This window comes from Astyanax mexicanus, chromosome 2, assembly GCF_023375975.1.
Source record: "Astyanax mexicanus isolate ESR-SI-001 chromosome 2, AstMex3_surface, whole genome shotgun sequence".
Classification (NCBI taxonomy): Eukaryota; Metazoa; Chordata; class Actinopteri; order Characiformes; family Acestrorhamphidae; genus Astyanax; species Astyanax mexicanus.
The window spans coordinates 23,162,470-23,188,673 of NC_064409.1; the positions used below are offsets into that span (position 1 = coordinate 23,162,470).

The window sequence follows — 26,204 nt, forward strand, 5'->3', positions numbered from 1 at the left end:
ACAAAGGAAATAAACAAGATACAAACAAGGGAAAATAAACTAGCATAAAACAAGAAATAAACAAGAGATAAACACTGAGCTAAGATAAACACGGAACAAAGAACTAGGGTAATGAAATACAAAATAAATGCGAAGAGACAAAACAACAGGGGTTAGTGCAAAGACCGACAAGGACAAAGTGACACAGGAGGACTATATATATACAAACAGGAAACACACACTAAACACGGACACCTGGGGGAAGGGCGGAGCTACAAATGGGACACACGTGAATGGAATTTCACTGGGGAAGAAACACAGAGGAGCACGGGTCACGTGGAGGAAAACACACAGAGACATGAGAACAGACAGGAACAGGGCCAGGACGTGACACGCCCATATCAAAAACAACTGTATAAAATGCATAAAAATATTTGAATGCAATGTTATTCCTCAATATGTGTAATAATGTGTTTATTTAGAGTAAATGCTGTAAAACTTATTGTTAAACTGTGTTTGTATGAAATGTAAACAGCTATGCTGTGGCACAAAAGGCACATTCTAATGATATTGCCATTGTTTTTTATATATTTTTTTTATATTTTGTTATTATTATTTATTAATAAATCTGTGAATGAATGGCAGCTGATCTGAGAGATCCTGGAGGTCCTTCTGCTCAGAAAAGACCTTGAGTCTCTGGAGCTCTCAGGCTTTAAACTCTAATAGGGGTAAAGTCAGCTGGAAGCTGCGTATGATGGATCCTGTGTGCTGGAGCGACTGATCTACCTGCCCTCAGGGTGGTCCGGAGAGCGGTGGGCCTCAGGGCAGCAGGGATACCTGTACCATGAGGACTGTGAGGCTGATACTCAGCATGTTGGTCCTTGAACTTGACTGGTATCAGCTGATACTTAGTATTGAAGTGGTCTGATTGGATCAGTATTTAATATTCACGGCCCTATCCCAGCAGTATATTTACACACCTTGTGCCCACATCATTAAAATAGCTTCAGAGTTTAGGAATATATCCACGCTCATAGGTGGGGTGGTCTGGAAGTTAGGCGTGTTCAGGTAAATACTGTATCTGGCGTGTTTCTATCTTGGCGGCAGTAAATACAGGTGCGCTACTGACCGATTAAAACCCTGACAATAGTCAACAGACCTCAGCTGACCAATCATATTTTAGCCATGCAGGAGTGTCCAACTTTTATCTCAACAATAAACAGAATAAATAATAAAAGAACATTGATGTTCCCTTAAATGAGCTGCTGGCGTACCTTCACAGTGTGAATGCACAGGTCAGTATCCTCTGCTGAGATGCTCAAAAAGTCAAGGGAATGATGGTTCCAAATAAAATTATTGTCATTTAGAGCATTTATTTGCAGAAAATGAGAAATGGCTGAAACAACAAAAAAGACGCAGAGCTTTCAGACCTCAAATAATGCAAAGAAAACAAGTTCATATTCATAAAGTTTTAAGAGTTCAGAAATCAATATTTGGTGGAATAACCCTGGTTTTTAATCACAGTTTTCATGTATCTTGTATGTATCATGCATGTTCTCCTCCACCAGTCAATTCAAGCAGTTCAGCTTGGTTTGATGGCTTGTGATCATCCATCTTCCTCTTGATTATATTCCAGAGCTTTTTCCAATTTTGGTAAAATAAACAGTTTGAAACTACTAATTTTTAGGTGGTCTTTTATTTTTTTCCCCAGAGCTGTAGATCACTAAAATAGAATTCTCAGTGTTTAGGGAGTCTTTGAATAGACTAGACCAACACTTAGTAACAAATATTACTTAGTATTCAAACTGGATCTCTTTAGCTGAAACTCAGTATTTTCATATAATTATACTGCATCAGTATTGGCTTTAATTCATAAATTTGTTTTGTGTTGGAAAAGACTGGCATGCGCCGTAACAACACTCCCTAGCACTTCAGTTCAAATGGGTAAGGTTAAGCCACTGTATGCTCATTTCCAAACAGGCCACATTTATGGCTTAGCCCCCCCGCCGTACAGAGTGTTTGTGTGTGGGGAACTGGGGAATAAGTGAAGCTGTTTTTAAGCCAAGGCATGTTCAGTTTAGCATGAAATTCGCTGTGTAATATAAATGTACAGCATGCAGCTCCAGCTATCGCTTGTAAAGATTAAAGGTACAATTCAATTCTGCTGTTTTCTAGGAAGCAAAAATAACTATAGTTTAGAGGCGCTCATCGTTCACAGGCCGGCTTCTGGATCCGGGACTCGCCGGCCTTTTTTTGTTGATGCATTTCCTCAGAAATGCATTTTTATTCTGCGCGGTGGCTAAGCAGGGAACAGCCCCGTGTCGACCATCATTCTCTTTAATCCCGTTCCATTCCTCTTCTCCCCCGGGAGACGAGCGAGCGAGCCAGAGAGAGACGGATGATCCGTGGCTGGAACCGCATCATTTGGGGCCAGTTACATTCTAAAAGGCTGAATTCAATTTAGCCTTCGACTTCCTCGCCGTGCTTCACCGTCGGAAAGGTCTCCGCTGTGTGTCACCATCTAACCGCCTCTATTCTCGCACAGTGAACTGGGAACAATGGCTATTAGGCCCACCAGCGGAGCTGCGGGGGATCCGGCAGAGACGCTCCATTTATATGCATTATTTCCCATGCTTGACTCCACCAATCTGCCTGCCGGTGGGCTCGGCACTGTCCGGATGGCTGGAGACATTAAACGAGTGTCCGCGGAGCAATCCGAGTCGCTCAACCGGCACGTTTGTTATCCCTGAGAAAAGCCTGAGTCGAAGCTTAATATAATAGAAAACTCCGGAACGTGAACACGACATTCACCAGGGAGAAAAAAAAAAAAACAACTGCGGTTTTAATAGAGACAAATAAATTGTCACATAAAGTGAGACAAATGAATCGTACAGTAGATACAGAGATAAACAGGGGAGAATGAAAATGTAGATAATAAACAGCTCCAGAGCTGCTACTGGTTAGTGTGTATCGCTCCCATAGGGGACACTTTCTTTTACAGCAATCGGACAAATACTTCTCCAGATTCTCCACACAGACTCTTTCTGTTTCTTACAGGGGTCATTTTAACAGCAGACTGCCCTCACAGACAGTAGCCAGTAGCTAGTAGCCAGCATGCTAATGCCATGATAGCATTGTTTGTATTAACACTGTGGCAACAATGTGGAATAAGGCATATAGGCAGCAGGTTAACGCTGAGGTCAAGATGTGGGATAAGGCTCATAGTCAGCTTGCAAATGCTGCAATAGCTGTTAAATGAGGCTGATATCGATGTGGGATTTAGCCAGTGATAGCATAGTTACTTTAAAAAAAGTAATCTGATTACTGATTACTAATAACTCTTTTAAAAAGTAACTTTAAACACAGTTACAGACTTTCTACTCACAGATTAAGATTTTGCAAAGACTGGGGATCCCTAAGTGCAATACTGCAACTAGATTCTTTTTGAGATTATTTCCCATCATGCTTCTGGTGGGGTTACATACAATACATTTTACATTTTACATATTACATTTTACATATAAGTTTCAAATAATTAAATCACAGTCAATACTGTGATTTATGAAAGACTCACAACTTTTGTCCCCATTAACAGTTTATTTTTCTGCCACACTGTTAGTTCTTGATATTTTTTTTATAGAATACGTTATGTGTTCAACTCTGCCTGTATATTTTTTACCCCCTTTTTTTGCTACAACCTTGTAAAGCAAAGAGTTACAGGGTTACAGCCACTGCTATACATTTGCCTTTGTTTTAGATACTTTTTGCAAAATGTGTATTTATTAAAGTTGTTCGTATTAAAAATAACACTGCACAATAAGACAAATTAGTGCAAAATAAAACAACTTTAAATATAATGACTTTAAAGTGCTAACTGTGTTTAAAATACAGGACATATTTAAGTACAGTAAGAACCATATGAGACATATGTTCTTTTTCAAATTGTTTGTAAACAGTCGTGTAAAATATTCATGCCTTGCGGCCACCCATAGCTCTCCTATTGGCTGTTGACATTGGTCATGTCACTATTTGCGTGAGTCGAGTCTCAAGACTTACAATAATATTAAACAAAGTTAATTTTATATATAGACCCCCAGAGACGCTGAGCGTCCGATGGGCGGGACAAAGCCCAGCATTTATCCAATGACTCGTCTAGTTTCGCCGCGCATTTATTGAAGCCTGCTTGGTCATGACACATAAATACAACAAGTGGCTGTGCTAAAACAACAAAAACAACTCAGCATTAAGCCCTTACTTTCCCAACAACTGTAAACAGCTTTTTCGTCCATCCTTTCAACACTATATAATATCTTTTTACGAAGGAAAATGCAAAAAAAAAGTAAGAAACAGTGACTTGGATAAGTAACTTTAATTTGATTACTGGAATAAAAAATAGTAATGTGTTAGATTACTCGTTTCTAGGGGTGTAATAGTACGTGTATTTTTTGCAAACCGTCCATGACTTGTGGAACCCATAAACATACTGTAGAACTAATGTTTCCAGGAGTGTTGCACCTGTAAATGTAGCTGCCCTGAGAAGTTTAAGCTCTGAGCACATTTAGCTGAGTATGGCGACTGGAAACAGTGAGTGCACAGGAGAGTGAAAAAGACACACAGGAGCTAAAGGGACCCACCTGCTGCTTTTAAATCAGCTGTGTGGGAACACTGTGGCAGGTTCCCTGTGAACTACAGCAGAGAGCGAGAGAGCCGAACAAGAGAGAGAGAGAGAGTGGACCAAACAAAGACAGTGTTTCGTGTAGGGTATGTTTGTGGAAACACTTAACCCAATTTATACTTCTGTGCCGAACCTACAGCATAACCTACGCGTATCCAGCAACAGTGCGCTAGGCAAAATAAAGAAATAAAGAAATAAATAAATAGAATGGAAGAAATGTATGCTATGAAAAGGTGTTGATGAGGCAGACAGTAGAGTAAAAGAAGCTGTCAACCAATCAGACTTCATTTACTGTGTATAGCAAGCTTTAAACTAATTAGATTGGAATTTAAAGTGCTTTACAAAAATTGCTAAATCTTAACAGTAGTTGTCAGATCGTAAAAGATAAATAATGGAAAATTATAATAGATACACATGCAATTTTAGGGCAGTTAATGAAAGAAAATAGTGAAATTGTTTTTTTTTATAATAATTACACTGTAACGGTACATTTTATTATTAATAATAATAATAATAATAATAATAAGAAGAAGAAGAAGAAGAAGAAGAATACAAAAATAATTATAGCAATGCATGAACCAGTTTTTGTTACATAGACCTGTAATGAATATAAAGCAAATAAAATGCTATTTGGATCGTCACTAGTTGGAAATGAATTGCCCTTTTTTTTTTTTTTTTTTTTTTTTTTACAAATGTACAAATTAAAGATTCTTTTTTAAATAGACCTGTAATGAATATAAAGCGAATAAAATGCTAGTTGGATTATCATGTCATTCAAACTTTCTGTCCTGCATGCATAGCAATGCATGAACCTTTTTTTTTTTTTTTACATAAACCTGTAATTAATATAAAGCAAATAAAATGCTAGTTGGATCATCACTATTTGGAAATGAATTGCCTCTTTACTGGTTATTTTCTATACAAATGTGTGTGATTTCAGCTTAATCAGATTTATCAGGGGATAAAATGATAAAGAATGAGATCTCTGAGCACGGGCTGATGCTATACAGAGGATTGATTATTGATGTGTTGGGGGAATCTGCCGAAATGTACACGCTATGAACCTGAGGCACATCATCATCATCATCATCATCACGGATAGTGGGCAGCCCCGCTCCGTTCCCGCCAGCGAGTCAATTACGCTACGTGACATTTCATCTGGTGTCCCGTCGCTCACCTCGGCGTAATGGATGAGCGACGGAGCCGAGATTCATTAGGAACGACTCCAGTCAGGCCACGCTTCCCACCGCACACGACCCGGCTGTCTGTAGGCATTCCCATTAGCTCCAGTGGAGCGCCTGTCACCGGGTGCCCCCGCCCATTTATCACCAAACCTGGCCCGAAGACTGTTTACGCACGAGCGTGCGCCAATGTACGCTGGTGTGCGTGAGTGTGTACGGAGCAGGAGTTTTCCAAAGGAATGACAATGCGGATGTTCTAATGAGCTGTCAGTCGTGCCGTTAAATATTCTCCCCTCGCTCCTTCCCCTCATTATTTGTAGAGACGCACCGAGTGGGCCGCATGGAGGAGGAGACCTGGTTGCTGGGCAACATCAATCAGACGGGCTACTTCAGGGTGAACTATGACCTCCACAACTGGAGACTCCTCATACAGCAGCTTATGATCAACCCCACGGTATGAACCCATTCATTTCTCTCATATTCAATCGCTTGCATTCCTCCTTCATTCCACACTCCGCCTCTTCGGCCTGTCAACACTCATTTTTCAATTTTCATAAATCCTCGCCGGCGTCTCCTGCTGCACCTTTTGGACCCCAGTTCATTATTCCTTCATTTGCTGCTTCAATTTCTTTCCTTACCTGCTGTTTCTCTGTGCACCACTTTCCCTTTCAGAGAAAATCTAATTTACACATTTTTATAATAATACATAAATATTATATACTGGAAAGCTACAAAGCTCAGCATGCATGGTATTCAGGTATGTCTCATAAGGCAGATATGTAAATATGTAAATACATAGATTACAGATGTGGTCTAATTAATTAGGCTTTGGGTCTTGCCACAAGAGGGCGTAAAACGTGCTTCCCCTGCTGCCCTATAAAATAAGAAAGGCTTTAGTGGCTACTTTTGTGTAGTGTACCTCTTGGTGAGAGATCGCTGACTGCTAGACATGTTACCTCATGCGATACTGGCCCAAATTATGTTAATATGGGGTACTGAAATCCAATACATGTCAAAATTTGTGAGAATATGACTTAAATTCTGTCCAAAGTCAACTGTATCCTTTTAAATTCTGTCAAAATTCAACTGTAGTCCACTGTTATCCAGGCTCAAAGTAGCTCCACACCTTCTTGCTAGAATCTGGAGAGCCCTAACATTTAAAACGAGGCATTACTTATTTAAAAAGTGCACAAGAAGCTTATTTAAAACCATTGTTTAAATCCTATCTCGCGAGCTTCAGCTCCGAGTGCTACAATTACTGAACTGAAAATAACATAGACATATATATATACATAGATTCCGCATAGCATAGCAGCTGGCATCAGGAAGCAGACTGTAAGGAGTCTGTGTTATTTTCAGTTCAGTAATGGCGGCGCTCGGAGCTGAAGCTCACCTGATTATTGTTTTACTACACCAAAAGTCCATTCTCCTTTAAGTAAACATAAGCTAAGTAAACAAAACTGTAATTAACAATCTACACAGATTTCTCATCTGAAAACTGTTTACTTGGGTGAGTAAAGCTCTTTAGTTTATTTACAGTAAGCATAGATTATTTCTCCAATTTTCAGCGGCTAACCACTCCAGCAGTGCTTTGCTGGGGTTAAAAGCAGGTGACAGGCCGATAATACTCACCTCTGAATGGGAAAATAGCGATTAGCGGCTAATGCTAATGCTACTCCAGCTCCGGTGCTGGAGAACTAAACTGAAATTTCTAAATAACAGTGGAGTGGCTTTACTGCTTCATACAACCTGACTTGTAAAATTCATGACTGACTAATTTTGGGAAAATTAAAGGATTTTAAGTGCACCTTATAGTGTGAAAAATACGGTAAACCAACCTGTAGATCCTGATAAAACTGCTCCCATAAATATCTTTTTTGGCAAAACATCCTTTAACTGGCCAAGTCATGGAAGTGTTCCAATCTGGTGGAGACATGCCAGAAAAATGCCAATTGGAAGTCCTGCTATGCGAAATAGCAACACATTTCTCTGAGCTGCTATTCTTCCTTTATTTGAAGACTAGGAATTAGCAACTGTCGCAAGTGATTGCTCCAAGGAAGTTGGGGTAGATGGGACAGTGTTTCACTCAACAGCAAAAACAGGATTGGAACACTCACCACAAGGCCTCCATACTTGAACCTGACTGTTGTTGAATCACAAACAGAACCTGGATTCCTCAATAAAGATGACACAGATCTAGTCCATAGCAGTCCAGCCTTCTTCTTAATGACACCACAGCAAGCAAAGGCATAGGTGGTGGCATGGCTTAGGTGGTTTCCAATGATGTGGCCCCTCTCAACGTCTAATGATGTAAAATGTTTGTCAAACAGGCATGTCTAGCAGTCAAAAATCAGTTAATAGAGGGAAACAGGGGAAACACTTTTGTGGGAGGACCCAATGTATAATCAAACCACACCTATATACATGACCGCATGCTGGGTTTTAAGCAATCTGAGATGCTTTAAGTCTTTTTAAATTGAAGTTTCTCATTGATATCACCTCAAATCATGCCTCTCTTTCCTTCCTTCCCGCAGATCATCTCAGTGGGCAATCGAGCAGGCCTGATTGATGACGTCTTCAACCTGGCCAGGTGGGTTTTTAGTAGCTAACAACGAACCGCAAGCCATACAAGCTGTTTTGGTTGGTCAATCCCTCCTCCAGCCTGGAGGTAGGGGAGGTGGAGAGCCTGGTGTTTGGTGCTCCTGTCGAAACGAAGCCTGCGGCGAAGCTGACAGCCCCACGCTGAGCTAAAAGATAATGGGGGAAGGAGGGAGTAGAGATACATCCCTCTGTTTCTCTCCTTCTCTCTCTCTCTCTATCTTTCTCACTGTCTGTCTGTCTCTCTCTCTCGTTTCTTACCTTCTCCGACCACCTGCTTGCTGAGCACATCCAGCAGAGCTCAATCATTAGCGTCAGTCTCCTACTGCCGTCTCTTACAGGTCCCTGTTGAGCTACTGTAGAAGCTGCAGATGCTGGGAGGAGGGGGGGAGGTACTGAGTGATGGAAGAGCGAGAGCGTCTTTCCTCCAGCTGTACTGCGGGACTGAGCGTGCTCAGAGGATTCCCGAGTCCTTTGATGCTTCCTGGCACAACGGCCTGTTTGGAGTGTGTGACAAAACTGAGATTTTAGAGTGGAGGAAACTTTGAAAGTAGTGGTTTGGTGGCTGATATATCAAGGAACATGTTTCTAATAAAGTGGCCAAAACTGAGTGGAAGTACAGGGTAGAAGGTGGTTCTAATAAAGTGGATAAACTTGATGGAAACACAAGGTAGAGTAGGTGTTACTAATAAAGTGGTCAAAACTGAGTGGAAGCATAGGGTACAGTAGGTGTTTCTAATAAAGCGGCCAAAACTGAGTGGAAGCACAAGGTACAGTTGGTGTTTCTAATAAAGTGGCTAAAACTATTTGGAAATACAGTGTATAGTGTGTTTTTCAAATGGAGTGGCCAAAAATGAGTGAAAGCATCAGGTACAGTAGGTGTTTCTTATAAAGTGGCCAAATCTAAGTGGAAGCACAAGGTATGCTATATGTTTCAAATTATTTCATTTATTCACATTTATCTGACGCTTGACTTACAAAAGACTCTTATTGGTGAAGCAGAGCACCCAGTCACCCAGAGCAGGAATTGAACCCCAGTCTTCCACATGATGTGGTAGCTCACTGGCAGTTAATAGTGTTATCCACTGCACCACACCAAAACTCAGGGAACCTGGATGAGTTTTGGTGTAGGTGTGGTGCAATGGTGTTGGTGTGGGGCAGTTGGTGGGGTTCAATTTCTGCTCTGGTGACTATGGGTCACTACCTGTGGAAAGTAGAAGGTAAAAGGTGTTTCTTATAAAGTGGCCAGTAAGGGTTTCTTTCTTAACCTCAGTTGTCTGTGTAATATCTGAAGAATGAACACAATAATCAATGGCTGAAAAAACAGCAATTAGTCGCTCAGGTTTCTAACTGAGGGAAAAGCTCAGTTACAAAATGTATATTTTATGCTATGTCTGATTAGATACATTAGTGCAGCTGGAGTTTTTAAACACTCTATTACACACTCCTACCTATAGCTGCTCCACCTTGTAGATAAAGTGAAGTCAGAGACAGAAGCTCTAAATCTGTTACTACACAGTTTGTGTTTGCCAAAATATTTCTGGTTCTTGAACCAGTTCCGTTTAGGCTTATAAAAACCATGGTGCTTTTCAGCGAATCAGCCCACGTTTCCACCAGTTTTAGGAAAACTGTAAAAACATCATCATACATCATCATGTCATCAAGGCGCACACTGAAAAACCTAGTATTCTTTGGTTCCCACGGCGAACGAACATTGCTGATTCAAAAACCTACTTTTGTTGGTGGAATTGAGTCAAACTGGTTCGAAATTAAGTTTGTGAACCAGAACGGTGTCGGTTCCTCGTCGGTGGAATAGTGCTACTCTAGTCCTTCATCAGAGGCCACAGGACACTGCCCACAGGACACTGCCTACAGGACACTGCCTACAGGATGCTGTTGGTGGACTATTCTCAGTCCAGCAGTGACACTGACTGTTTAAAAACTCCAGCAGCACTGCTGTATCTGATCCACTCATACCATCACAACACATCCTGTGGCATCCTGACTATTGAAAACAACAGGAGTGAACACAGGATAATAAGGGCCTATAATTTGTAATTTTATAACTACATTGTGTCCCATATGACTTGGTAAACCGATAAGCTGGACAAGGTGGTCCTAATGTTTTGTTTGATCGCTGTATTTCTTGGCTGCCGCAGTCGATAAGTCTGAGCGCTTGTTTTTGAGGTTGTGTTGTGAGGCGTATTTAGAGGCGCAGCACTGTGTTTGTTGACAGTTAGCCCGTAGCGTAGCTTTGAACACATTGCGTGGGGCAATCGGTCTATCCGCAGCTTTTCCACTGACTGCCCCCCAACAAACGAACAGGAAAACTGCCAGATGCTTTCAGCGCTTTTGTTTTTTTCCTCCGCTACTCTGCAGCCCAGCTCCGCCGTTCATCACAGGGAAATGGATAGACTCATCAGCCTCCGCTGTGTGCGCTTCACGCTGGGGCAGACGAGGCTTTAACAGGCCTGCAGAGTGCTGCGTGGTTATGTAAAGTGCACTGACTTGGCCACAGCTGCTACCCAAGTGCGATGATTCACTTGAATGAATAAAGAACAACAGGAGAACTCGGCTAGATTACACTCACACAAGGCCGAGGACTGAACCCTGAGGAACGCCCTCTAGTATGGCAGTGTTATTCCATTCTCTGCTGCTTTTATGTGTTTATTCTTTTGTTCTACTTACATTTTAGTTAGCTTTGTTTAGTTTACTGCCTCTTTCTGTACTAAAAGGTTGGTTGCCAAATAGAAAAGTGAAGCTTTTCCATAAGGCCAGTTGTTCCAGTTCTCCACCTTTGGGTTCTTTTCTTGTAGCACTTTAAGCACTGAACCCTCAGGAATGTCCTGTAGTACCACAGTGTTATTTGTTGTTTTGTTTATTCTATTTCTTTATTATTTTGTTCTCCTTACACTTTAGTTAGCCTTTGTATGTACAAAATACACTTTAAGAGGGCCGAGGACTGAACCCTGAGGAACACCATCTAGTACGACAGTGTAATTTAATTCTCTTCTGCTTGTATTTGTTTATACTTTTGTTCTACTTACATTTTAGTTAGCTTTCTTTAATTTACTGCCTCTTTCTGTATTAAAAGGTTGGTTGCCAAATAGGAAAGTGAAGCCAGTTGTTCAAGTTCACCACCTGTGGGTTCTTTTCTTGGTGCACTTTCACGACTGAACCCTGAGAAACGTCCTCTAGTATGGCAATGTTATTCCATTGGCTGCTGCTATTATTTGTTTATTCTTTTGTTCTGCTTACACTTTAGTTAGCTTTGTTTAATTTAATGCCTCTTTCTGTACTAAAGTTAAGTTGTCAAATAGAAAAGTAAAGCTTTTCTATATGGCCAGATGTTTTAGTTCTCCACCTGTGGGTTCTTTACTTGTTGTACCTACAGTGGGCTGAGGACTGAACCCTGAGGATTGCCCTGTAGTACAGCAGTGTTATTTTTAATTCTGTTTCTTCTGTTTGTTTATTTTTTTGTTCTCCTCACACTTTAACTAGCTTAATTTACTTATCTGCCTCTTTGCAAACAAAATACACTTTATGAGGACCAAAGACTGAACCCTGAGGAACACCCTTTAGTAAGGCAATGTTAATCAATTCTCTGCTGCTTTTATTTGTTTATACTTTTGCTCTACATACTTATTTACTTTAGTTAGCTTTGCTTTTTTATCTGCCTCTTTATCAACAAAGGTAGAGTTGTTTTCTTGATACAGAGGGCTGAGGATTGAATCTTCAATTTGTAATTGTTCCTTTTTAAAAAGATGTAAAAAAATTTACTTTTGGAGTTATAAAATTAATGGCACTTCTTTATACTAATTATTTTGTTCCATTACAATCCAGTTAGTGTTCATTAATTGATGGTTTCTACAAGTGTGGGTTCTTTTCCTGTTACACTCACTGTGGATCAAGGACTGAACCCTGAGGAATGCTCTTTCCTAACACAGTGTTTCAGTATTAAGATCTTTGTTTGTTGAATCTTTTATTTCAACTATCTTTGTTTAATTATACACTATTTTATAGCCGTTATGCAGGGTTGAAGTGTGAATTTGAGGTTGAAGTGTGGGTGTCAGCTGTTGCAGAATTTTGCCCTTAGGTTCTTTTTGCTGTCATATTTGCAAAGAGTCGTGGAGTGAACCCTGAGGAACACCCTCTAGTAAGTCTTGTCTATTTTTATTGGTTTATTCATGCACTCCAGTTTGACTGTAGAGGATTGTGTTGTGTTTCATTTAGTGCCACTTTCTTCACAAAGCTAAATAATTCTGAATAAAATTAAGAAGTCAACCTTGTTCTCCATCGAAAAAAAATTATAATATCAGTTTGAGGTTTTTATTTTTATTTTGCAGTGACGTGGAGTGAACCCTGAGTAACATCCTCTAGAAAGAAAGTATTACTGTATTTTGCGTCTTATGCATGAATTTTACCAGTCAGTTATTAAGAAGCAATAAAGCCACTCCGCTGAAGTACAGCATTATAAAGCAATCTCAGTTTAATTATTCAGCACTGCTAACTGTAGTCTGCTGCTAGCACTGCTGGAGCAGCATTAGCATTTTTGCAGAGATGTGGAGTGAACCCTGAATAATATCCTCTAGAAACAAACTATTTTCATATTTTTCGCACTATAAGGCACACTTATAATCCATGATTTTCCCAAAAATGCACCTTACAATTTGGTGCACTTTGTGTATGAATTCTATCAGTCAGATATTAAGGAGCAGTAAAGCCACTCTACTGAATTACAGCATTTTAAAGGAGTTTCAGTTTAGTTCTCCAGCACCAAGACTCGAGACGATGCAGTATTAGCATTAGCTGCTAGCCACGCTAAGCACTAGCTCTTCGGCTTTTCAGAGGTTAGTATTATCAGCCTGTAGTCTGTGCATTTATCATGTAAAAACAAGCTACCTGGGACAAACCTCTAGCTTATATCGCCCTGACTTACTGGAATGCTCAGGGTTCCTCAGTATAGCACTGTCGGGTGAAATTAGCCGTTAACCATGACTAGCACTAGCGGTTAGCTGCTAATGCTGCTGCACCCAGGAAATCGAATCTTACTGTAAATAAATGGAAGCACTTTACTTACTTAAATAAACAGTTTTTTAGGAGAAAAATCTGTGTAGATTAACATCCAGTGCTCATTTCCTGTTTTCCTTCCTCTTTTCATGTTTTTTTTTTAAAGAATTGCAGATTTGTTTACTTAGCTTAGCTTTATAGAACTCGCCACCCAGCGCTGAGACCCGCTGAATTAGAATGAAAACATGGCGGCACCCTGTTCCTTACTATAGTGTTGCATAATGTGCCTTATAATCTGGTGCAAAAAATACAGTAATTCATTTATAGTTTATTTGCACTGTACAGTATCACTCAACAGTTTGAAAACACCTTTAATTTATTGTTTTTTATTACTTGATTTTAGTTCTGCATTGCAGATTAATACTAAAGTCATCCAAACTATGACGGAAAACAATTATCCAGTAAACAAAAAGTGTTAATAAATTCTTTAAAGTAGCACCTATTGACTAGACGACAGCTTTACACATCTTAGCTGGATTTTCTCAGACAGCATCTGGAATGACTTTCAGTTAACAGCTGTGCTGAACTTCTCAAGAGTGAATTACTTGAATTTCTTGTCTCTTAATGTGTTTGAGAGCATCAGTTATAAAGTTGTGAAGAGGTAAAATTGATAGTCAATAGCTCTATTTAAATAATGTTCCAATTCATATTATGGCAAGATTCACTTAAATAAGTAAAGAAAAAATGACTTTGTAAGTATCTTCAAGTGCAGTCTCAAAATCCATCAAAAACATTATGATGGAACTGGCTCTCATCAGGATGGCCCCAGGAAAGGAAGATCAAGAGTTTCCTCTGTTGCACAGGATAAGATCATCAGAGTTACATCAGAAACCCCCATTTAACAGAACCCCAGATAAGAGACACCTAAATGCTTTACAGAATATTTTGGTTTGTTTAATTTACTTTTAAGTTACTACATGATTCCTAATGCATTCCTTACGTGCGTCTGGATGACTTCAGTATTCATTTACAATGTACAAAAAAAATAGAAGCATTAAATGAGAAAGTGCGTCCACATTTTTGACTTTTGGTACTTTATATTCAAGTTGTACTGCATTCATTTAAAGTTCCACACTGTTAACCCTCTTAACACTTTCCTGTAAAAAAGAAAAAAAATGTTCCACATGTAAATGACTTCCTGGTTGTACTTACAAAGTGCTGAGGACTGAACCCTGAGGAACACCCTCACATTATTTAATTCTCTGGTGTCTTTATTTCTTTATTTTTTTTTTATTCCAGTTACTTTTATTGGCTTATACTTTTTAAACAGTGAGCACATGCTTCTGTGTGGAACAGAAAAGTCACTTTTTTTTTTTCTTCATTGAAAAAGAGGTGAAAACATACCCCGGCTGCTGTAGTAGGAATGGCACTTCTTGAAGCGTTTTGCCCTTGGGTTGTTTTCCTGTTAACCTCTGCATTAGTAGATAATAGAAACCTTCCCCATGCTGTTGCTTCAGGGGGAATATTACCAGTCTGTCTTATTCCACCTCAGGGGCTCCAACTTTGCAGCTGTTTATTGGCCCTTATGTGCCGGAGACGGCGGGCTGCACCCCTGCATGTTAACGGCGGCGCCGGCGTTAATCACGCCGACTGCTGCTGTGTATTAAAGGGACGGTGAAGTTTGAAGAAATGGGCTTTTGAGTGCAGAAGAACAGCAGACGCTGTTGCGTTTGGCGAGGCGCCTCAAGCGCTACCACCTAATTAAATGCTCCTGTAGCTCATGGGAAATATTCACACAGTTCAATAACGCTGCTTTGTGTGGCCGTGCCCGGCTTGCCGTTATTAATCTTGTGTTGTAGAGGCTGCAGAGGAAACACTGATGTAAGTTTAGCCACTTTCGGTCATGTGTTGAATATCACATTGCAATGTTTGCATTATGAGTCTATTTTCACAGGTTAGGAGGAGTGTTTTTAGTGGCGATGGGCTTTGAAGAAGCGCTTATTCGATTCATTTAAGCGAACAATGAGGCTTTCTTTGTCATTTACTCTTCAACTGATGGAGCTCGTTAATGGACCTCCTTAAAACGCGCCGCGAATCTTTCTTAAATGAGTAAACAATTACGAGGCAATTTACCCGCTAATGGATTTTATTTAGCCACTCGGAAGCTGTTTAGTTTGGATACTTTTAGGTGGGGAATAGATCAGCGCTGTCACACAAAAACCTTATAATATACAGCTTTACTGGTTTTACTTTAGATATTTTCATTTTTTTTTCTAGCACATTGTTATTATTATTATTATTTTAATTGGTTATGAATTAGTTGCAAAGACCATAAAAAAAACATTATGATGAAACTGGCTCTTATCAGAACCACACCATGAGCATCTTACATCTTACACCCTACGCAAGGCGTATTGCAGAGGGCATTGCTATGTTACACCCTGCCAACCCTCTTTTTTTTTATACCTTGCTCCCGCGTCATTAAAGTACTGATTGATTTTAATGTTATATCTATGCTGATGGGTGTGGTGGTCTAAAAGTGAGGTGTGTTCATTGCTATCTTGGCATTGAAAAAAAAACAAAAAAACAGGTGCACCACTGACTGATTAAAACCCTGACAACAGTCAACAGTCAGGTGTTCATTTCTATCTAAGCAATGTTATCTGTAAATTTTGGTTAATTTTAGGTGGAAAATATATAACAGCGCTGTCACACAGATAGTAGACAGCTTTTACTTGATTTATAATCTAACAATTGTTATTATTATTTTTTTAATTTATCACAAATGAACTAATGAGTATACTCAAAATGCTCCTTTTAGTGATTCATCATTTATTCATTATTAACGTTATTTACACTAAAGTTATAGTATATTTCTTTAGGTCTTTTTCCATAGTAGAAAAAGGGTCAAGCAAGTCGCTTGTTGCAAGGACCATAAAAAAAACCCTTATGATGAAACTGGCTCTCATCAGGACTACATCATAATCTCCATCTTACACCCTATGCAAGGCTCATTGCGATGCTCATTGCCATTTTTTTTTCGCCTTGCGTCTGCATCATTAAAGTACTGATGGATTTTACTGTTATATCAATGCTGATGGGTGTGGTGGACTGAAAGTGAGGTGTGTTCATTGCTATCTTGGCATTGAAAAAAAAAACAGGTGCACCACTGACTGATTAAAACCCTGACAACAGTCAACTGTCAGATTTTCATTGCTAAATTTGGTATCATTTTAGGTGGAATAATGTATATCAGTTTAATTAGCACCCACTTTCTGAAAAGAAGGTTAATTGTTTCCTGTAAAATAGAATAAAACTAAAATACAGAAGTGTTTAAATTAGAGCAGTTTCTCCAGTTTTTCCCCTCTAGTAAAGGGTTCAAGCAGGTTGCCAATCACAAATACTATTAAAAAGTTACACCCTGCCAACACTCCAATTTTAACGCCCTGTTCTAGACTTTAGATTTTATATTTATAAAGGGTCAAGGACTGAACCCTGGGGAAGTAAGAGTAGAAGTAGTGTTTTTAGTGTGAATAGGCTTTAGGTGTAGTAAGGATATGTGTTTGTGACTTTCTAGCATTTGTAAATTAAATTGTGTCTACATTTCATGGCAAATGAACCAGTTTAAATATTTTAAAATAGATAAAAAATGTTCTTAAGTAAACTTTATTTAATTATTTAATTATCAGCCACTTTCTAAACAAAAGATTACTTTTTCTGTACAATTTAAAAATCAAAGGTTTTTAAAGGCCAGTTTTCCACCTGCGTTTCTTCCCTTTTACAATAGTAAAGGGTCGAGGACTAAACCCTGATGAACACCCTCTCATAATACAGTGTTATTTAGTTCTCTTGTGTTTTTTATTTTATTTTATTGAATATTATTATTTTTTTATTTAGCAGGTTTAATTAAATGCCTCAATGTATCTATATTGCTAAGTCAAGGTTGAATTATGAAAGGCAGCTGTTGCAGTTCTTCGCATCTCTTTAGGTTCTTTTTGAGGATTGCAGTTAGTTTCTAACCCTAACAGAATCTAAACTGTGGAACTGTGGAACTGTGGAATTGGTCCCAAGGGTATTGCAAAGATCTATTAGATGTTGGATCCTTGCTGTGAGGGTTTGATTGCATTCCATAGCAAAAAATAATGATAAAGTCAGGGTGTTGGATGATGCTAGAAGTATTGGTTGGAGCTCCATCATTCCACTACTCCACAGTGGTCTCAATAACTGGGGCTTTAGGTATTAGGCCTGGTGGCAATAATTCATGTTTGTCTATCTGCTATGTAACAACTTGTGATAGATATTGCTACTGTTGTGCCAAAAATGTATCTTCATTTTTTATGTTCACTTTTTTCACTTTTTCACTTTTTTCCTATATATTGTGTCCACATTTTATTATGTGTGGACCAATAGATATGGTCTAGAAATGGAAATGAATAGCTCCTGAGCTCACCACATGGGTTCTTTCCAACTTTTAGAACCATATATGTAATAGACTTTGTTGTTAAAACTAATAATCAAGCAACAGATTAAAGATGTGCCCATAAACAAAGCTGATATTTGACAATGTATACACATTTTTTATTTATTTTTAATTATGTACAGCTTATATTCATTGTGTATATCCTGTACAAACATAAAACACAGATGTGCAAATGCACACAAACAGCTTGTCTACCCCCTGTAGTGAAGAAGTATTGCGAATAGAACAGGACTATTCCTATTGGAGCAGATAAAGCAGTGTGAGCTATTGGCTTCATGCCTATTGCCAGGTGTGAGCTAAAGAGGGATATAAACCCTTCAGTATTGATCAGTGGAGCAGTGGAATCTCTGGAATGATGGAGCTCCAACTAGTACTTTTGGTTGGGAGGAGTTGGGGAGTTGGGGAGTTGAGGATGAGGTGAGATTAGTGGTGATCATCCTCTATGCAATTAAATCCTCTCACAGCAATGCTACTCTAATAAGTAAAAAAAACCTCATAAAACAGTATAAATATATTAAACTGTTTTATTACTATTGATTTAGGAAGAAATAATGCATAGTCATCAGGTGTCCCATTACTTTTGGATCAAGAGAAATGCTTTAAACTGGTTTGTATTAAAATTGTTAAACATTGACTTCCATTCAAACTTAGGAAGTTTTTTTTTTCTACTGTAAAATTTCAATTTTGAAGATCTTTTTTTTTTTTTTTTTGCCTGACAGCAACTATATTTTATTCTGGCAGTTTTGTCTTGGTTAATAGCCAGAAGGCCAGAGCATGCTGGTGGTCTCGTCCAGGTGGTCCACACACCTGTCCACAGAGGTCTTTGTGTGCAGTGTGAAACGCGACTCACACACACACACTGTGTCGATTCCACCCTCAGCATTTCTGAGTGTGTATGAATGATGAATGACCTTGATGCCTCACACAACTCGCTTCCCTGAGGTTGTGTGTGTGTGTGTGTGTGTGTGAGTGTGTGTGTGTGTGTGTGAAGCTGGAATAATGAACTCATTCTTCGCTCTATGTGCCGAGAGCAGCGAGGAAAAAAGCTTCAGTGCTCTTCAGGGCGTTATGGTAATGTTGTATTCTTTTATTTTTAATGAACACCGCCCGCCCCCCAACCACCAGCCCACCACACGCACCCGCACCACCTCCCGTACCCCGACACCCCCTCCCCCCGCCTTCCCTCTGCCCCCTCGCCCACCAAACTGAAGCTGAATAATGCAAAAACAGAAGAAACGAGGGGAAAACTGGGTACAAACAGTGGCAGCCGGAGATACTGGTGCCGCACCGCACTCCCGCCACCACCACCACCAGTTTTCTCACACAGCGCCGATATACCCCCACCCGTTTCCTGCAGCTTGTCGCTTTTATAGAACTCCTGTAGACTTTATACAGTCCTGCAGATTTTAATACTCTGCACACTCTGAATTTTTTAGACTCTGAAGATGGCAAGACAGTTTAGAAGAGAAAAATAAGGAGGAAAATGGGCGGGGCTGTTTTGTCATAGAAACCCAAGGAGATGGGTGGAGCTACACATCATACTGCAACCAGCCAGTAGAGACACTACACCTAAATGCCCACTTCAGTTTTTGAATCAGTTTCTCTGATTCATTTATGGGTTTATGTTTGAGTAAAATTAACCTTGTTGTTTTATTCTATAAATTACAGACAAAATTTCTCCCAAATTCCAAATAAAAATATTGTCACTCAAATATTGTCAAAAAGATGCAGAGCTTTCAGACCTCAACTAATGCAAAGAAAACAAGTTCATATTCATAAAGTTCAGATATCAATATTTGGTGGAATAACCCTGTTTTTAATTACAGTTTTCATGCATCTTGGCATGTTCTCCTCCACCAGTCTTACACACTGCTTTTGGATAACTTTATGGTGCAAAAAAATCAAGTAGTTCAGCTTGGTTTGATGGCTTGTGATCATCCATCTTCCTCTTGATTATATTCCAGAGGTTTTCAATTTGGTAAAATCAAATAAACTCAGCATCTGTAAATGGTCTCTTTTTTTCTAATTTCAAACACATACAAACATACTGTTAATACATGCTTTTATTAATGTGCAATAAGACAGTTATTACAGACACTACATATAAAGTAGCAGAAAATGCCATCATCATATCAATCGACGAGGTTTGCCCACTTATATCACCTGGACCTGTGCTCTAAAGTCTAGTACCCTCACCATGCTAATTTTCTCTTAAATGTCTGACTGATGATCACTGATCTCATATTCAAGGACAATATCAGACCCTGCCCCCCCACTCATCCTCCTCATTCCTCTTCCTCACCTTAAGGGCGAATGAGAGAGCGCTGGAGAGAGCTGTACTTCATAAAGATGAGCGTTTGCAGGGGCTTTAATGTGACATGACTGATTACAGCAGCGGAGTAATTGTGTTTTATAGTCTGCCTTTAAACTCTATGACTTAATGAGGGAGTCAGCGTAATTAATGCACGGCGACGGCGTAATTTATTTGACGGTTGGAGCTCTCGAGAGCTACACGTTGCGTATCAAACATTGAACGTTTTGCTGCATGAAATATGTAAGATTACATGTCTTATTTGTAGATGATTTGCGCTACTAATGATAAACCTACCTTGCGTTTTCTACTCAGAGTCTAAATCATGCTTTCAAAAATCATGCTTGCAAGAATTCTGGGTAACGGTTACTGAGGTATTATACCATAGTTAGTTTCAACCCTGCAATGTGATTGGCTAAAAGGCGCTCTATAAGTGCCGTTATCTGCCAGTAAAGCACCGTAATACCTGTAATTTCAATAAACATACAGGTTACCTAGCAACAATGCAGCACTTACAAGCCAAACAGCGCAGGTACAAACAGAGCAGCAGTGGAACTATTTTAAATCACTGCGTAATTATAACCAAACAGATCCTATTTTCTCATCCTCTTTAACTCAAAATCAATAAACAGCGATAATTGAACTGTGGTATAATCACAATAATACATGTATTATAATTCCCTGATACATGTAAAGTCAGCCACCACTTCTTTTCGAGCTGCTGCACTCAGAGGAAAGCACAGCGACTCGGTTCTGATACATCAGCTCACAGACGCCCTGTGCTGTGGACATCACCCTAGGAGTCAATTTGGCTCCCTCTGAGTGCCGGCAGCTTAATGGCAAAGCTGCATGAGCGGGGATTCAAACCAGCGACCTCCTGCTCATAGTGGCATCACTTTAGACCGCTGGACTACTCGGTGCCCTGTACTTGATTGTTAAAGGCTCTAGGTGAGGTGTTAAAGAAGTGATGGTATGTGGCATTGTGCTTAGGGTAAGCAGTGCACACGGTGACCGGTAATCCAGGCATGGTTGCGCGGCTGACTGTTGACTGTGGTCAGGGTTTTAATCAGTCAGTAGCGCACCTGTTTCCCACCACCAGGATAGAAACACACCAGTTATTTACCTGTACACACCTCACTTCCAGACCACTACCCTACTCAGCATTAATATATTTCTAAGCTCCAACACTATTTTAACAAAGCATGTGCAAGGCATGAAAATAGACTGTTGACAGCAAACAGCATCGCAACATGCCTTTCACAGGTTATACAGGACAATTGTGTCTTAACCGTCTTAAATAAGAAAAGCTGCTGTGTTAGAAGGAAACCCCACAAATTAAATAGAACTATTGTGTTTCTTCTTGATTAATATGCTAATATTGTTCAGGTCTAAGTGTGCATATTGTTCTGTTGCTTCCAAATAGCCAAACGCTATGTTTCTTTCCTGCTCTGCTGAGAATTTCTAAAAGTCTGATTTACAGAAAATAGAGATTTTGAACAGGCTATCAAAGATATTCTATAGCAGTTGTATTACAATCTACAGGGGTTGGACAATGAAACCGAAACACCTGGTTTTGGACCACAATAATTTATTCTTCTGAAGGACAGTTCTGGTGGAAACAGGAGAGTTGAGGTGCACATTGAATTCTGCCGTGATTTGGGCAGCCGTGGTTTTATGTTTTTTGGATACAATCCGGGTTAGCACCCGAACATCCCTTTCAGACCGCTTCCTCTTACAGCGTCCACAGTTAATCCTGTTGGATGTGGTTCGTCCTTCTTGGTGGTATGCTGACATTACCCTGAATACCGTGGCTCTTGATACATCTCAAAGACTTGCTGTCTTGGTCACAGATGCGCCAGCAAGACGTGCAACAACAATTTGTCCTCTTTTGAACTCTGGTATGTCACCCATAATGTTGTGTGCATTGCAATATTTCGAGCAAAATACATACTGTGCTCTTACCCTGCTAATTGAACCTTCATACTCTGCTCTTACTGGTGCAATGTGCAATTAATGAAGATTGGCCATCAGGCTGCTCCAATTTAGCCACACTAAAATGACAGGTGTTTCCGTTCCAACCCCTGTAATTCAATTTACTATATCTGCAGCCTTTATCTCAGGGTTAAACATTAGTTATTAAAGCTAAACTTAGACTTAAAGACTTAAAGAGTAAGACTGTCTTTGAGTTAAATAAGAAAAGGTGATGCTGTAGAAGGAAACCCCACGAATTGAACAGAACTAGTGTGTTTGTGTTTGATTAATATGCTAATATTGTTCAGGTCTAGGTGTGCATATTGGAGTGTCGCTGCCAAATAGCCAAACGTGATGTTCCTTTCCTGCTCTGCTGAGAATTTCTGAATGTCTGAAGTTCCTCTGCAGGTTTCTGTCTCGGTGCCCACTCGGAGTGTGTGATAAGCCCGAGGCATTGGAGCTGCTGGGGTTCAGATGGATGCAGGAAGGAAGGATGGCAAACCCGGGGACTAATTTTAGCAGCGGCTGCTCCGTCTCATTTGAGCGGACCTCAAAGACCCGCTGAAATATTACCTCATTTTTGATATGGTGCTCCCGATGACAGGAGATGGGGTTTGATCTTCTGCTTTTAATGCCAGCGCCTTTATTTCAAAAAAGCCTCTGATGTTTTATGGATTTATGCAAATTGAACAGGACTGTGGCTTTATGCTTTTTTTTGTTTTTTTGTTTTTGTTGTTTTTTTTTGTTGTTGTTTTTTTCGTACAGGACACAGCGTAGGTTTTTCACGCAAATCTGTATACGAGCCCATACGGCCCCCTGCCATAATGTTGTGACTTGAATAGAGACGAAGCGCCAGCTCTTCTTACAAATGTTAAATCAGCCATGTGTCTCGCGGTGAGGAAGCCTGGCATGAAATTAACCTGCCAGCACCAAAAAACACCCGTTTATTCTTTTAACTCTAAAGCTGCTCCGCTCAGCACACAGCCGTCACATCACAGCCGCCACGCTTACGTCCTACATCTGTTCTACTGTCAGACGCTGGGCTCAATCTCTCCTAATGTTTGTGGACACCCTTTATAACAAATATACAGCATTCATTTCTTTAAGTGTAAGCAACAAAATAAACTAAAAAAATGAAGCTGTTGGCACTGTGCATGATACCAGTCTGGGCGTGGGCTATAGAGGGGTATAAAGCCCTCTGGTATTGAGCTGTGGAGCATTGGAACTGTGTTCTCTGGAATGATTGGATGGAGCTCCATCCAATACTTTAGGCATAAGAGGGATGAGGTGGTGGGGGTTGGTGGGGAGTCATCAGCTGAATTCAATCAGATCCACACAGCAATGCTCCACAAGCTTTCCTAGAGACAGTAACTCCAACAAAAGCAGGATACACTCTTTTTCTCAGTCAAAACATCAGACTAGAAACTGACTAGAGAGAGTGCATTTCCATAAGAAAATGTGAGTCTGCTTAAGATCAATTTCTAAGGTGTTGCTTAGAAAAGTGGATGCTGAGGTGTTTGCTATAGGATAGCTAATACGCTGTTGCTAAGGTGTTTATTTAGGTTCATATAGATGTTGGTTGCTCTAAGATGATGCTATTGCATAGCTGTGCTTGTTGCTAAGGTGTTTCTTGGTGATTTTTAAAGGAGAACTCTGGTGTAAAATGGACTTTTGGTGTAGTAAAACATGATAAGTAAAAGTACTTACCTTTGATGAATATCACACCTCCGTTCTCCCAGAGTTCTGAGATCCAGAAATTTTAACAGTTTGCCCAAACACCCTATAGGCTAGGTGACACTGGGCATAATTTACCCCGATAAATTACTTTTTCCACCGTTATCCAGCTCAAAGTAGCTTCACACCTTATTGCTAGAATCCGGAGAGCCCTGACATTTAAAACAAGGCATTAATAACTTAAAAAGTGCACAAGAAGCTTATTTAAAAACCACTGTTTACATCCCATAACGCTAGCTTCAGCTCTGTGCGCCGCCATATTTCTTTGATTGATAATTTCATACAGTAGACATGTATATATATAGACCCTGCATAGCGTAGCAGCCGGCACCAGGAGGCAGGAGCTTAATGATAGCATTATGGGATGTAAACCGAGGTTTTTACTAAGCTTCTTGTGCTTTTTTAGGTTGTTAATGCCTTGTTTTAAATGTCAGAGCTCTCTGAATTCTAGCAAGGAGGTGTGGAGCTACTTTAAGCCTGAATAACGGTGGAAAAGGCGAATCAGGGTAAATTATGCCCCATGTCTCCCAGCCTGAAGGGTGTTTGGACAAACTATTAAAATTTCTGGATCTCTGAAAGCTGTGGGAGAAAGGAGGTGGGCTATTCATCAAAGGTAAGTTTTTTTATCATGTTTTACTACACCAAAATTCCATTTTACACCGGAGTTCTCCTTTAAGATTTTTTGCTATTGAATTTATGTTAGTTGCTAAGGTACACCTTGGCAGTTGAAATGTTGCTATGTAATTGTTAAGGTGTTGTTAATGTATATGTATTGCTCCTAAGGTGGGATATGGTGGGGTGTTGGGGAGTCATCAAAATTAGCGGATGATTTAGGTCATATTTATGCAGAAATATTGAAAATTCTAAAGATTTCACAAACTCTTAAGAACCACTGTATATCTTGGGTGCTTCTAAGGCGTTCATAGGTGAATGCTATGGTGTTGCTGTGAAATAGGTGTTGGCTTCTAAGGCGTTCATAGGTGGATGCTGTGGTGTTGCGGTAGAATAGGTGTTGGCTTCTAAGACGTTTATAGGTGGATGCTATGGTGTTGCGCGAGAATAGGTGTTGGCTTCTAAGGCGTTCATAGGTGGATGCTGTGGTGTTGCGGTAGAATAGGTGTTGGCTTCTAAGACGTTTATAGGTGGATGCTATGGTGTTGCGCGAGAATAGGTGTTGACTACTAAGGCGTTCATAGGTTGATGCAATGGTGCTATGGTGTTGCTGTGGAGTAGTTGTTGGCTGCTATGGGTCTCTGGTTTTGCACAGTGCTGTACTGAAATGCTGCTTCCCTACAACTGCATTTATTTATGCGAAAAAAGGATTTTAAAAACTGCAGAATTGTTTGATGAGTCTAGAATGATGATCCAATGATTAATCTCTCTTTCTCTCTGTCTTTCTCTCTCTTGCTCTCTCTTCAGGGCTGGGTATCTTCCTCAGAACATGCCGCTGCAGATCATCTCTTATCTCTCCGAGGAGAACGAGTTCCTGCCCTGGCACGCTGCCAGCCGAGCCCTGTACCAGCTGGACAAGCTGCTGGACCGCACCGAGGACTACAGCCTGTTTAGTGTAGGTGAAGCTTCATCGATATAAAAGCAATAGTTTAGGCAGAAATCTAATATACAGACAGTCAGCCGGTTAGCATTGCGCTACACAGTTATGGCACTGTTCTTACAATGCCCTCTGGTGGAGACTAGCGTTCAGAGTTCAAACAACTCAGAGTTCAGTACTCTGGGGATATAAAGAGTTAGAAAGAAGCTAATTTTTATAGTGTGTAGAGTAGGATGCTCCTCCCTCTCCACCATGATTTAGCATGGGCATCTGTAAGCTGATGTAACAGAATTAGTAGTTAGCACTTTCCTCTAAGCGTGTTACGTATGTTTCTATTTCTTGTTATCTACAATAGCCAGAGAATTGCTGTATACACTTGGCTTCCCACAGAGTTATCACTGTAAATGCTGCTGATCTCACTGCCTTTGCTTGTGTGTGTGTGTGTGTGTGTGTGTGTGTGTGTGTGTGTGTGTGTGTGTGTGTGCAGTGCATCAGTTACAGTGTTTCCTATTAGAGGTATGGAGATATACATTAAGTGTTAACAGCCGTGAGAGCAGGTGTGTGTGTTTACAGTAAATGTTTACAGTATCTTCCAGTAGCTTTTTTGAGCTTATGTGTGTGTGTGTGTGTGTGTGTGTGTGTGTGTGTGTGCGTGTGTTAGAGTTAGGGCAGGTGTTTTATTCCTTGCTTATTCACACACTGTCAGCTCAGTTTCA

General features: G+C 40.0%; 1 protein-coding gene across 1 annotated transcript in view; it reads left to right on the forward strand.

The window, feature by feature from the left end:
• LOC103029429 (thyrotropin-releasing hormone-degrading ectoenzyme) overlaps positions 1–26,204 on the forward strand; it is a 473,221-nt gene that overhangs the window by 386,643 nt on the left and 60,374 nt on the right. The window contains exons 12-14 of the mRNA XM_022671576.2: positions 6,156–6,289; positions 8,370–8,425; positions 25,359–25,506. Coding sequence (XP_022527297.2) covers positions 6,156–6,289; positions 8,370–8,425; positions 25,359–25,506 — 338 coding nt within the window. The remainder of the gene's footprint in view (positions 1–6,155; positions 6,290–8,369; positions 8,426–25,358; positions 25,507–26,204) is intronic.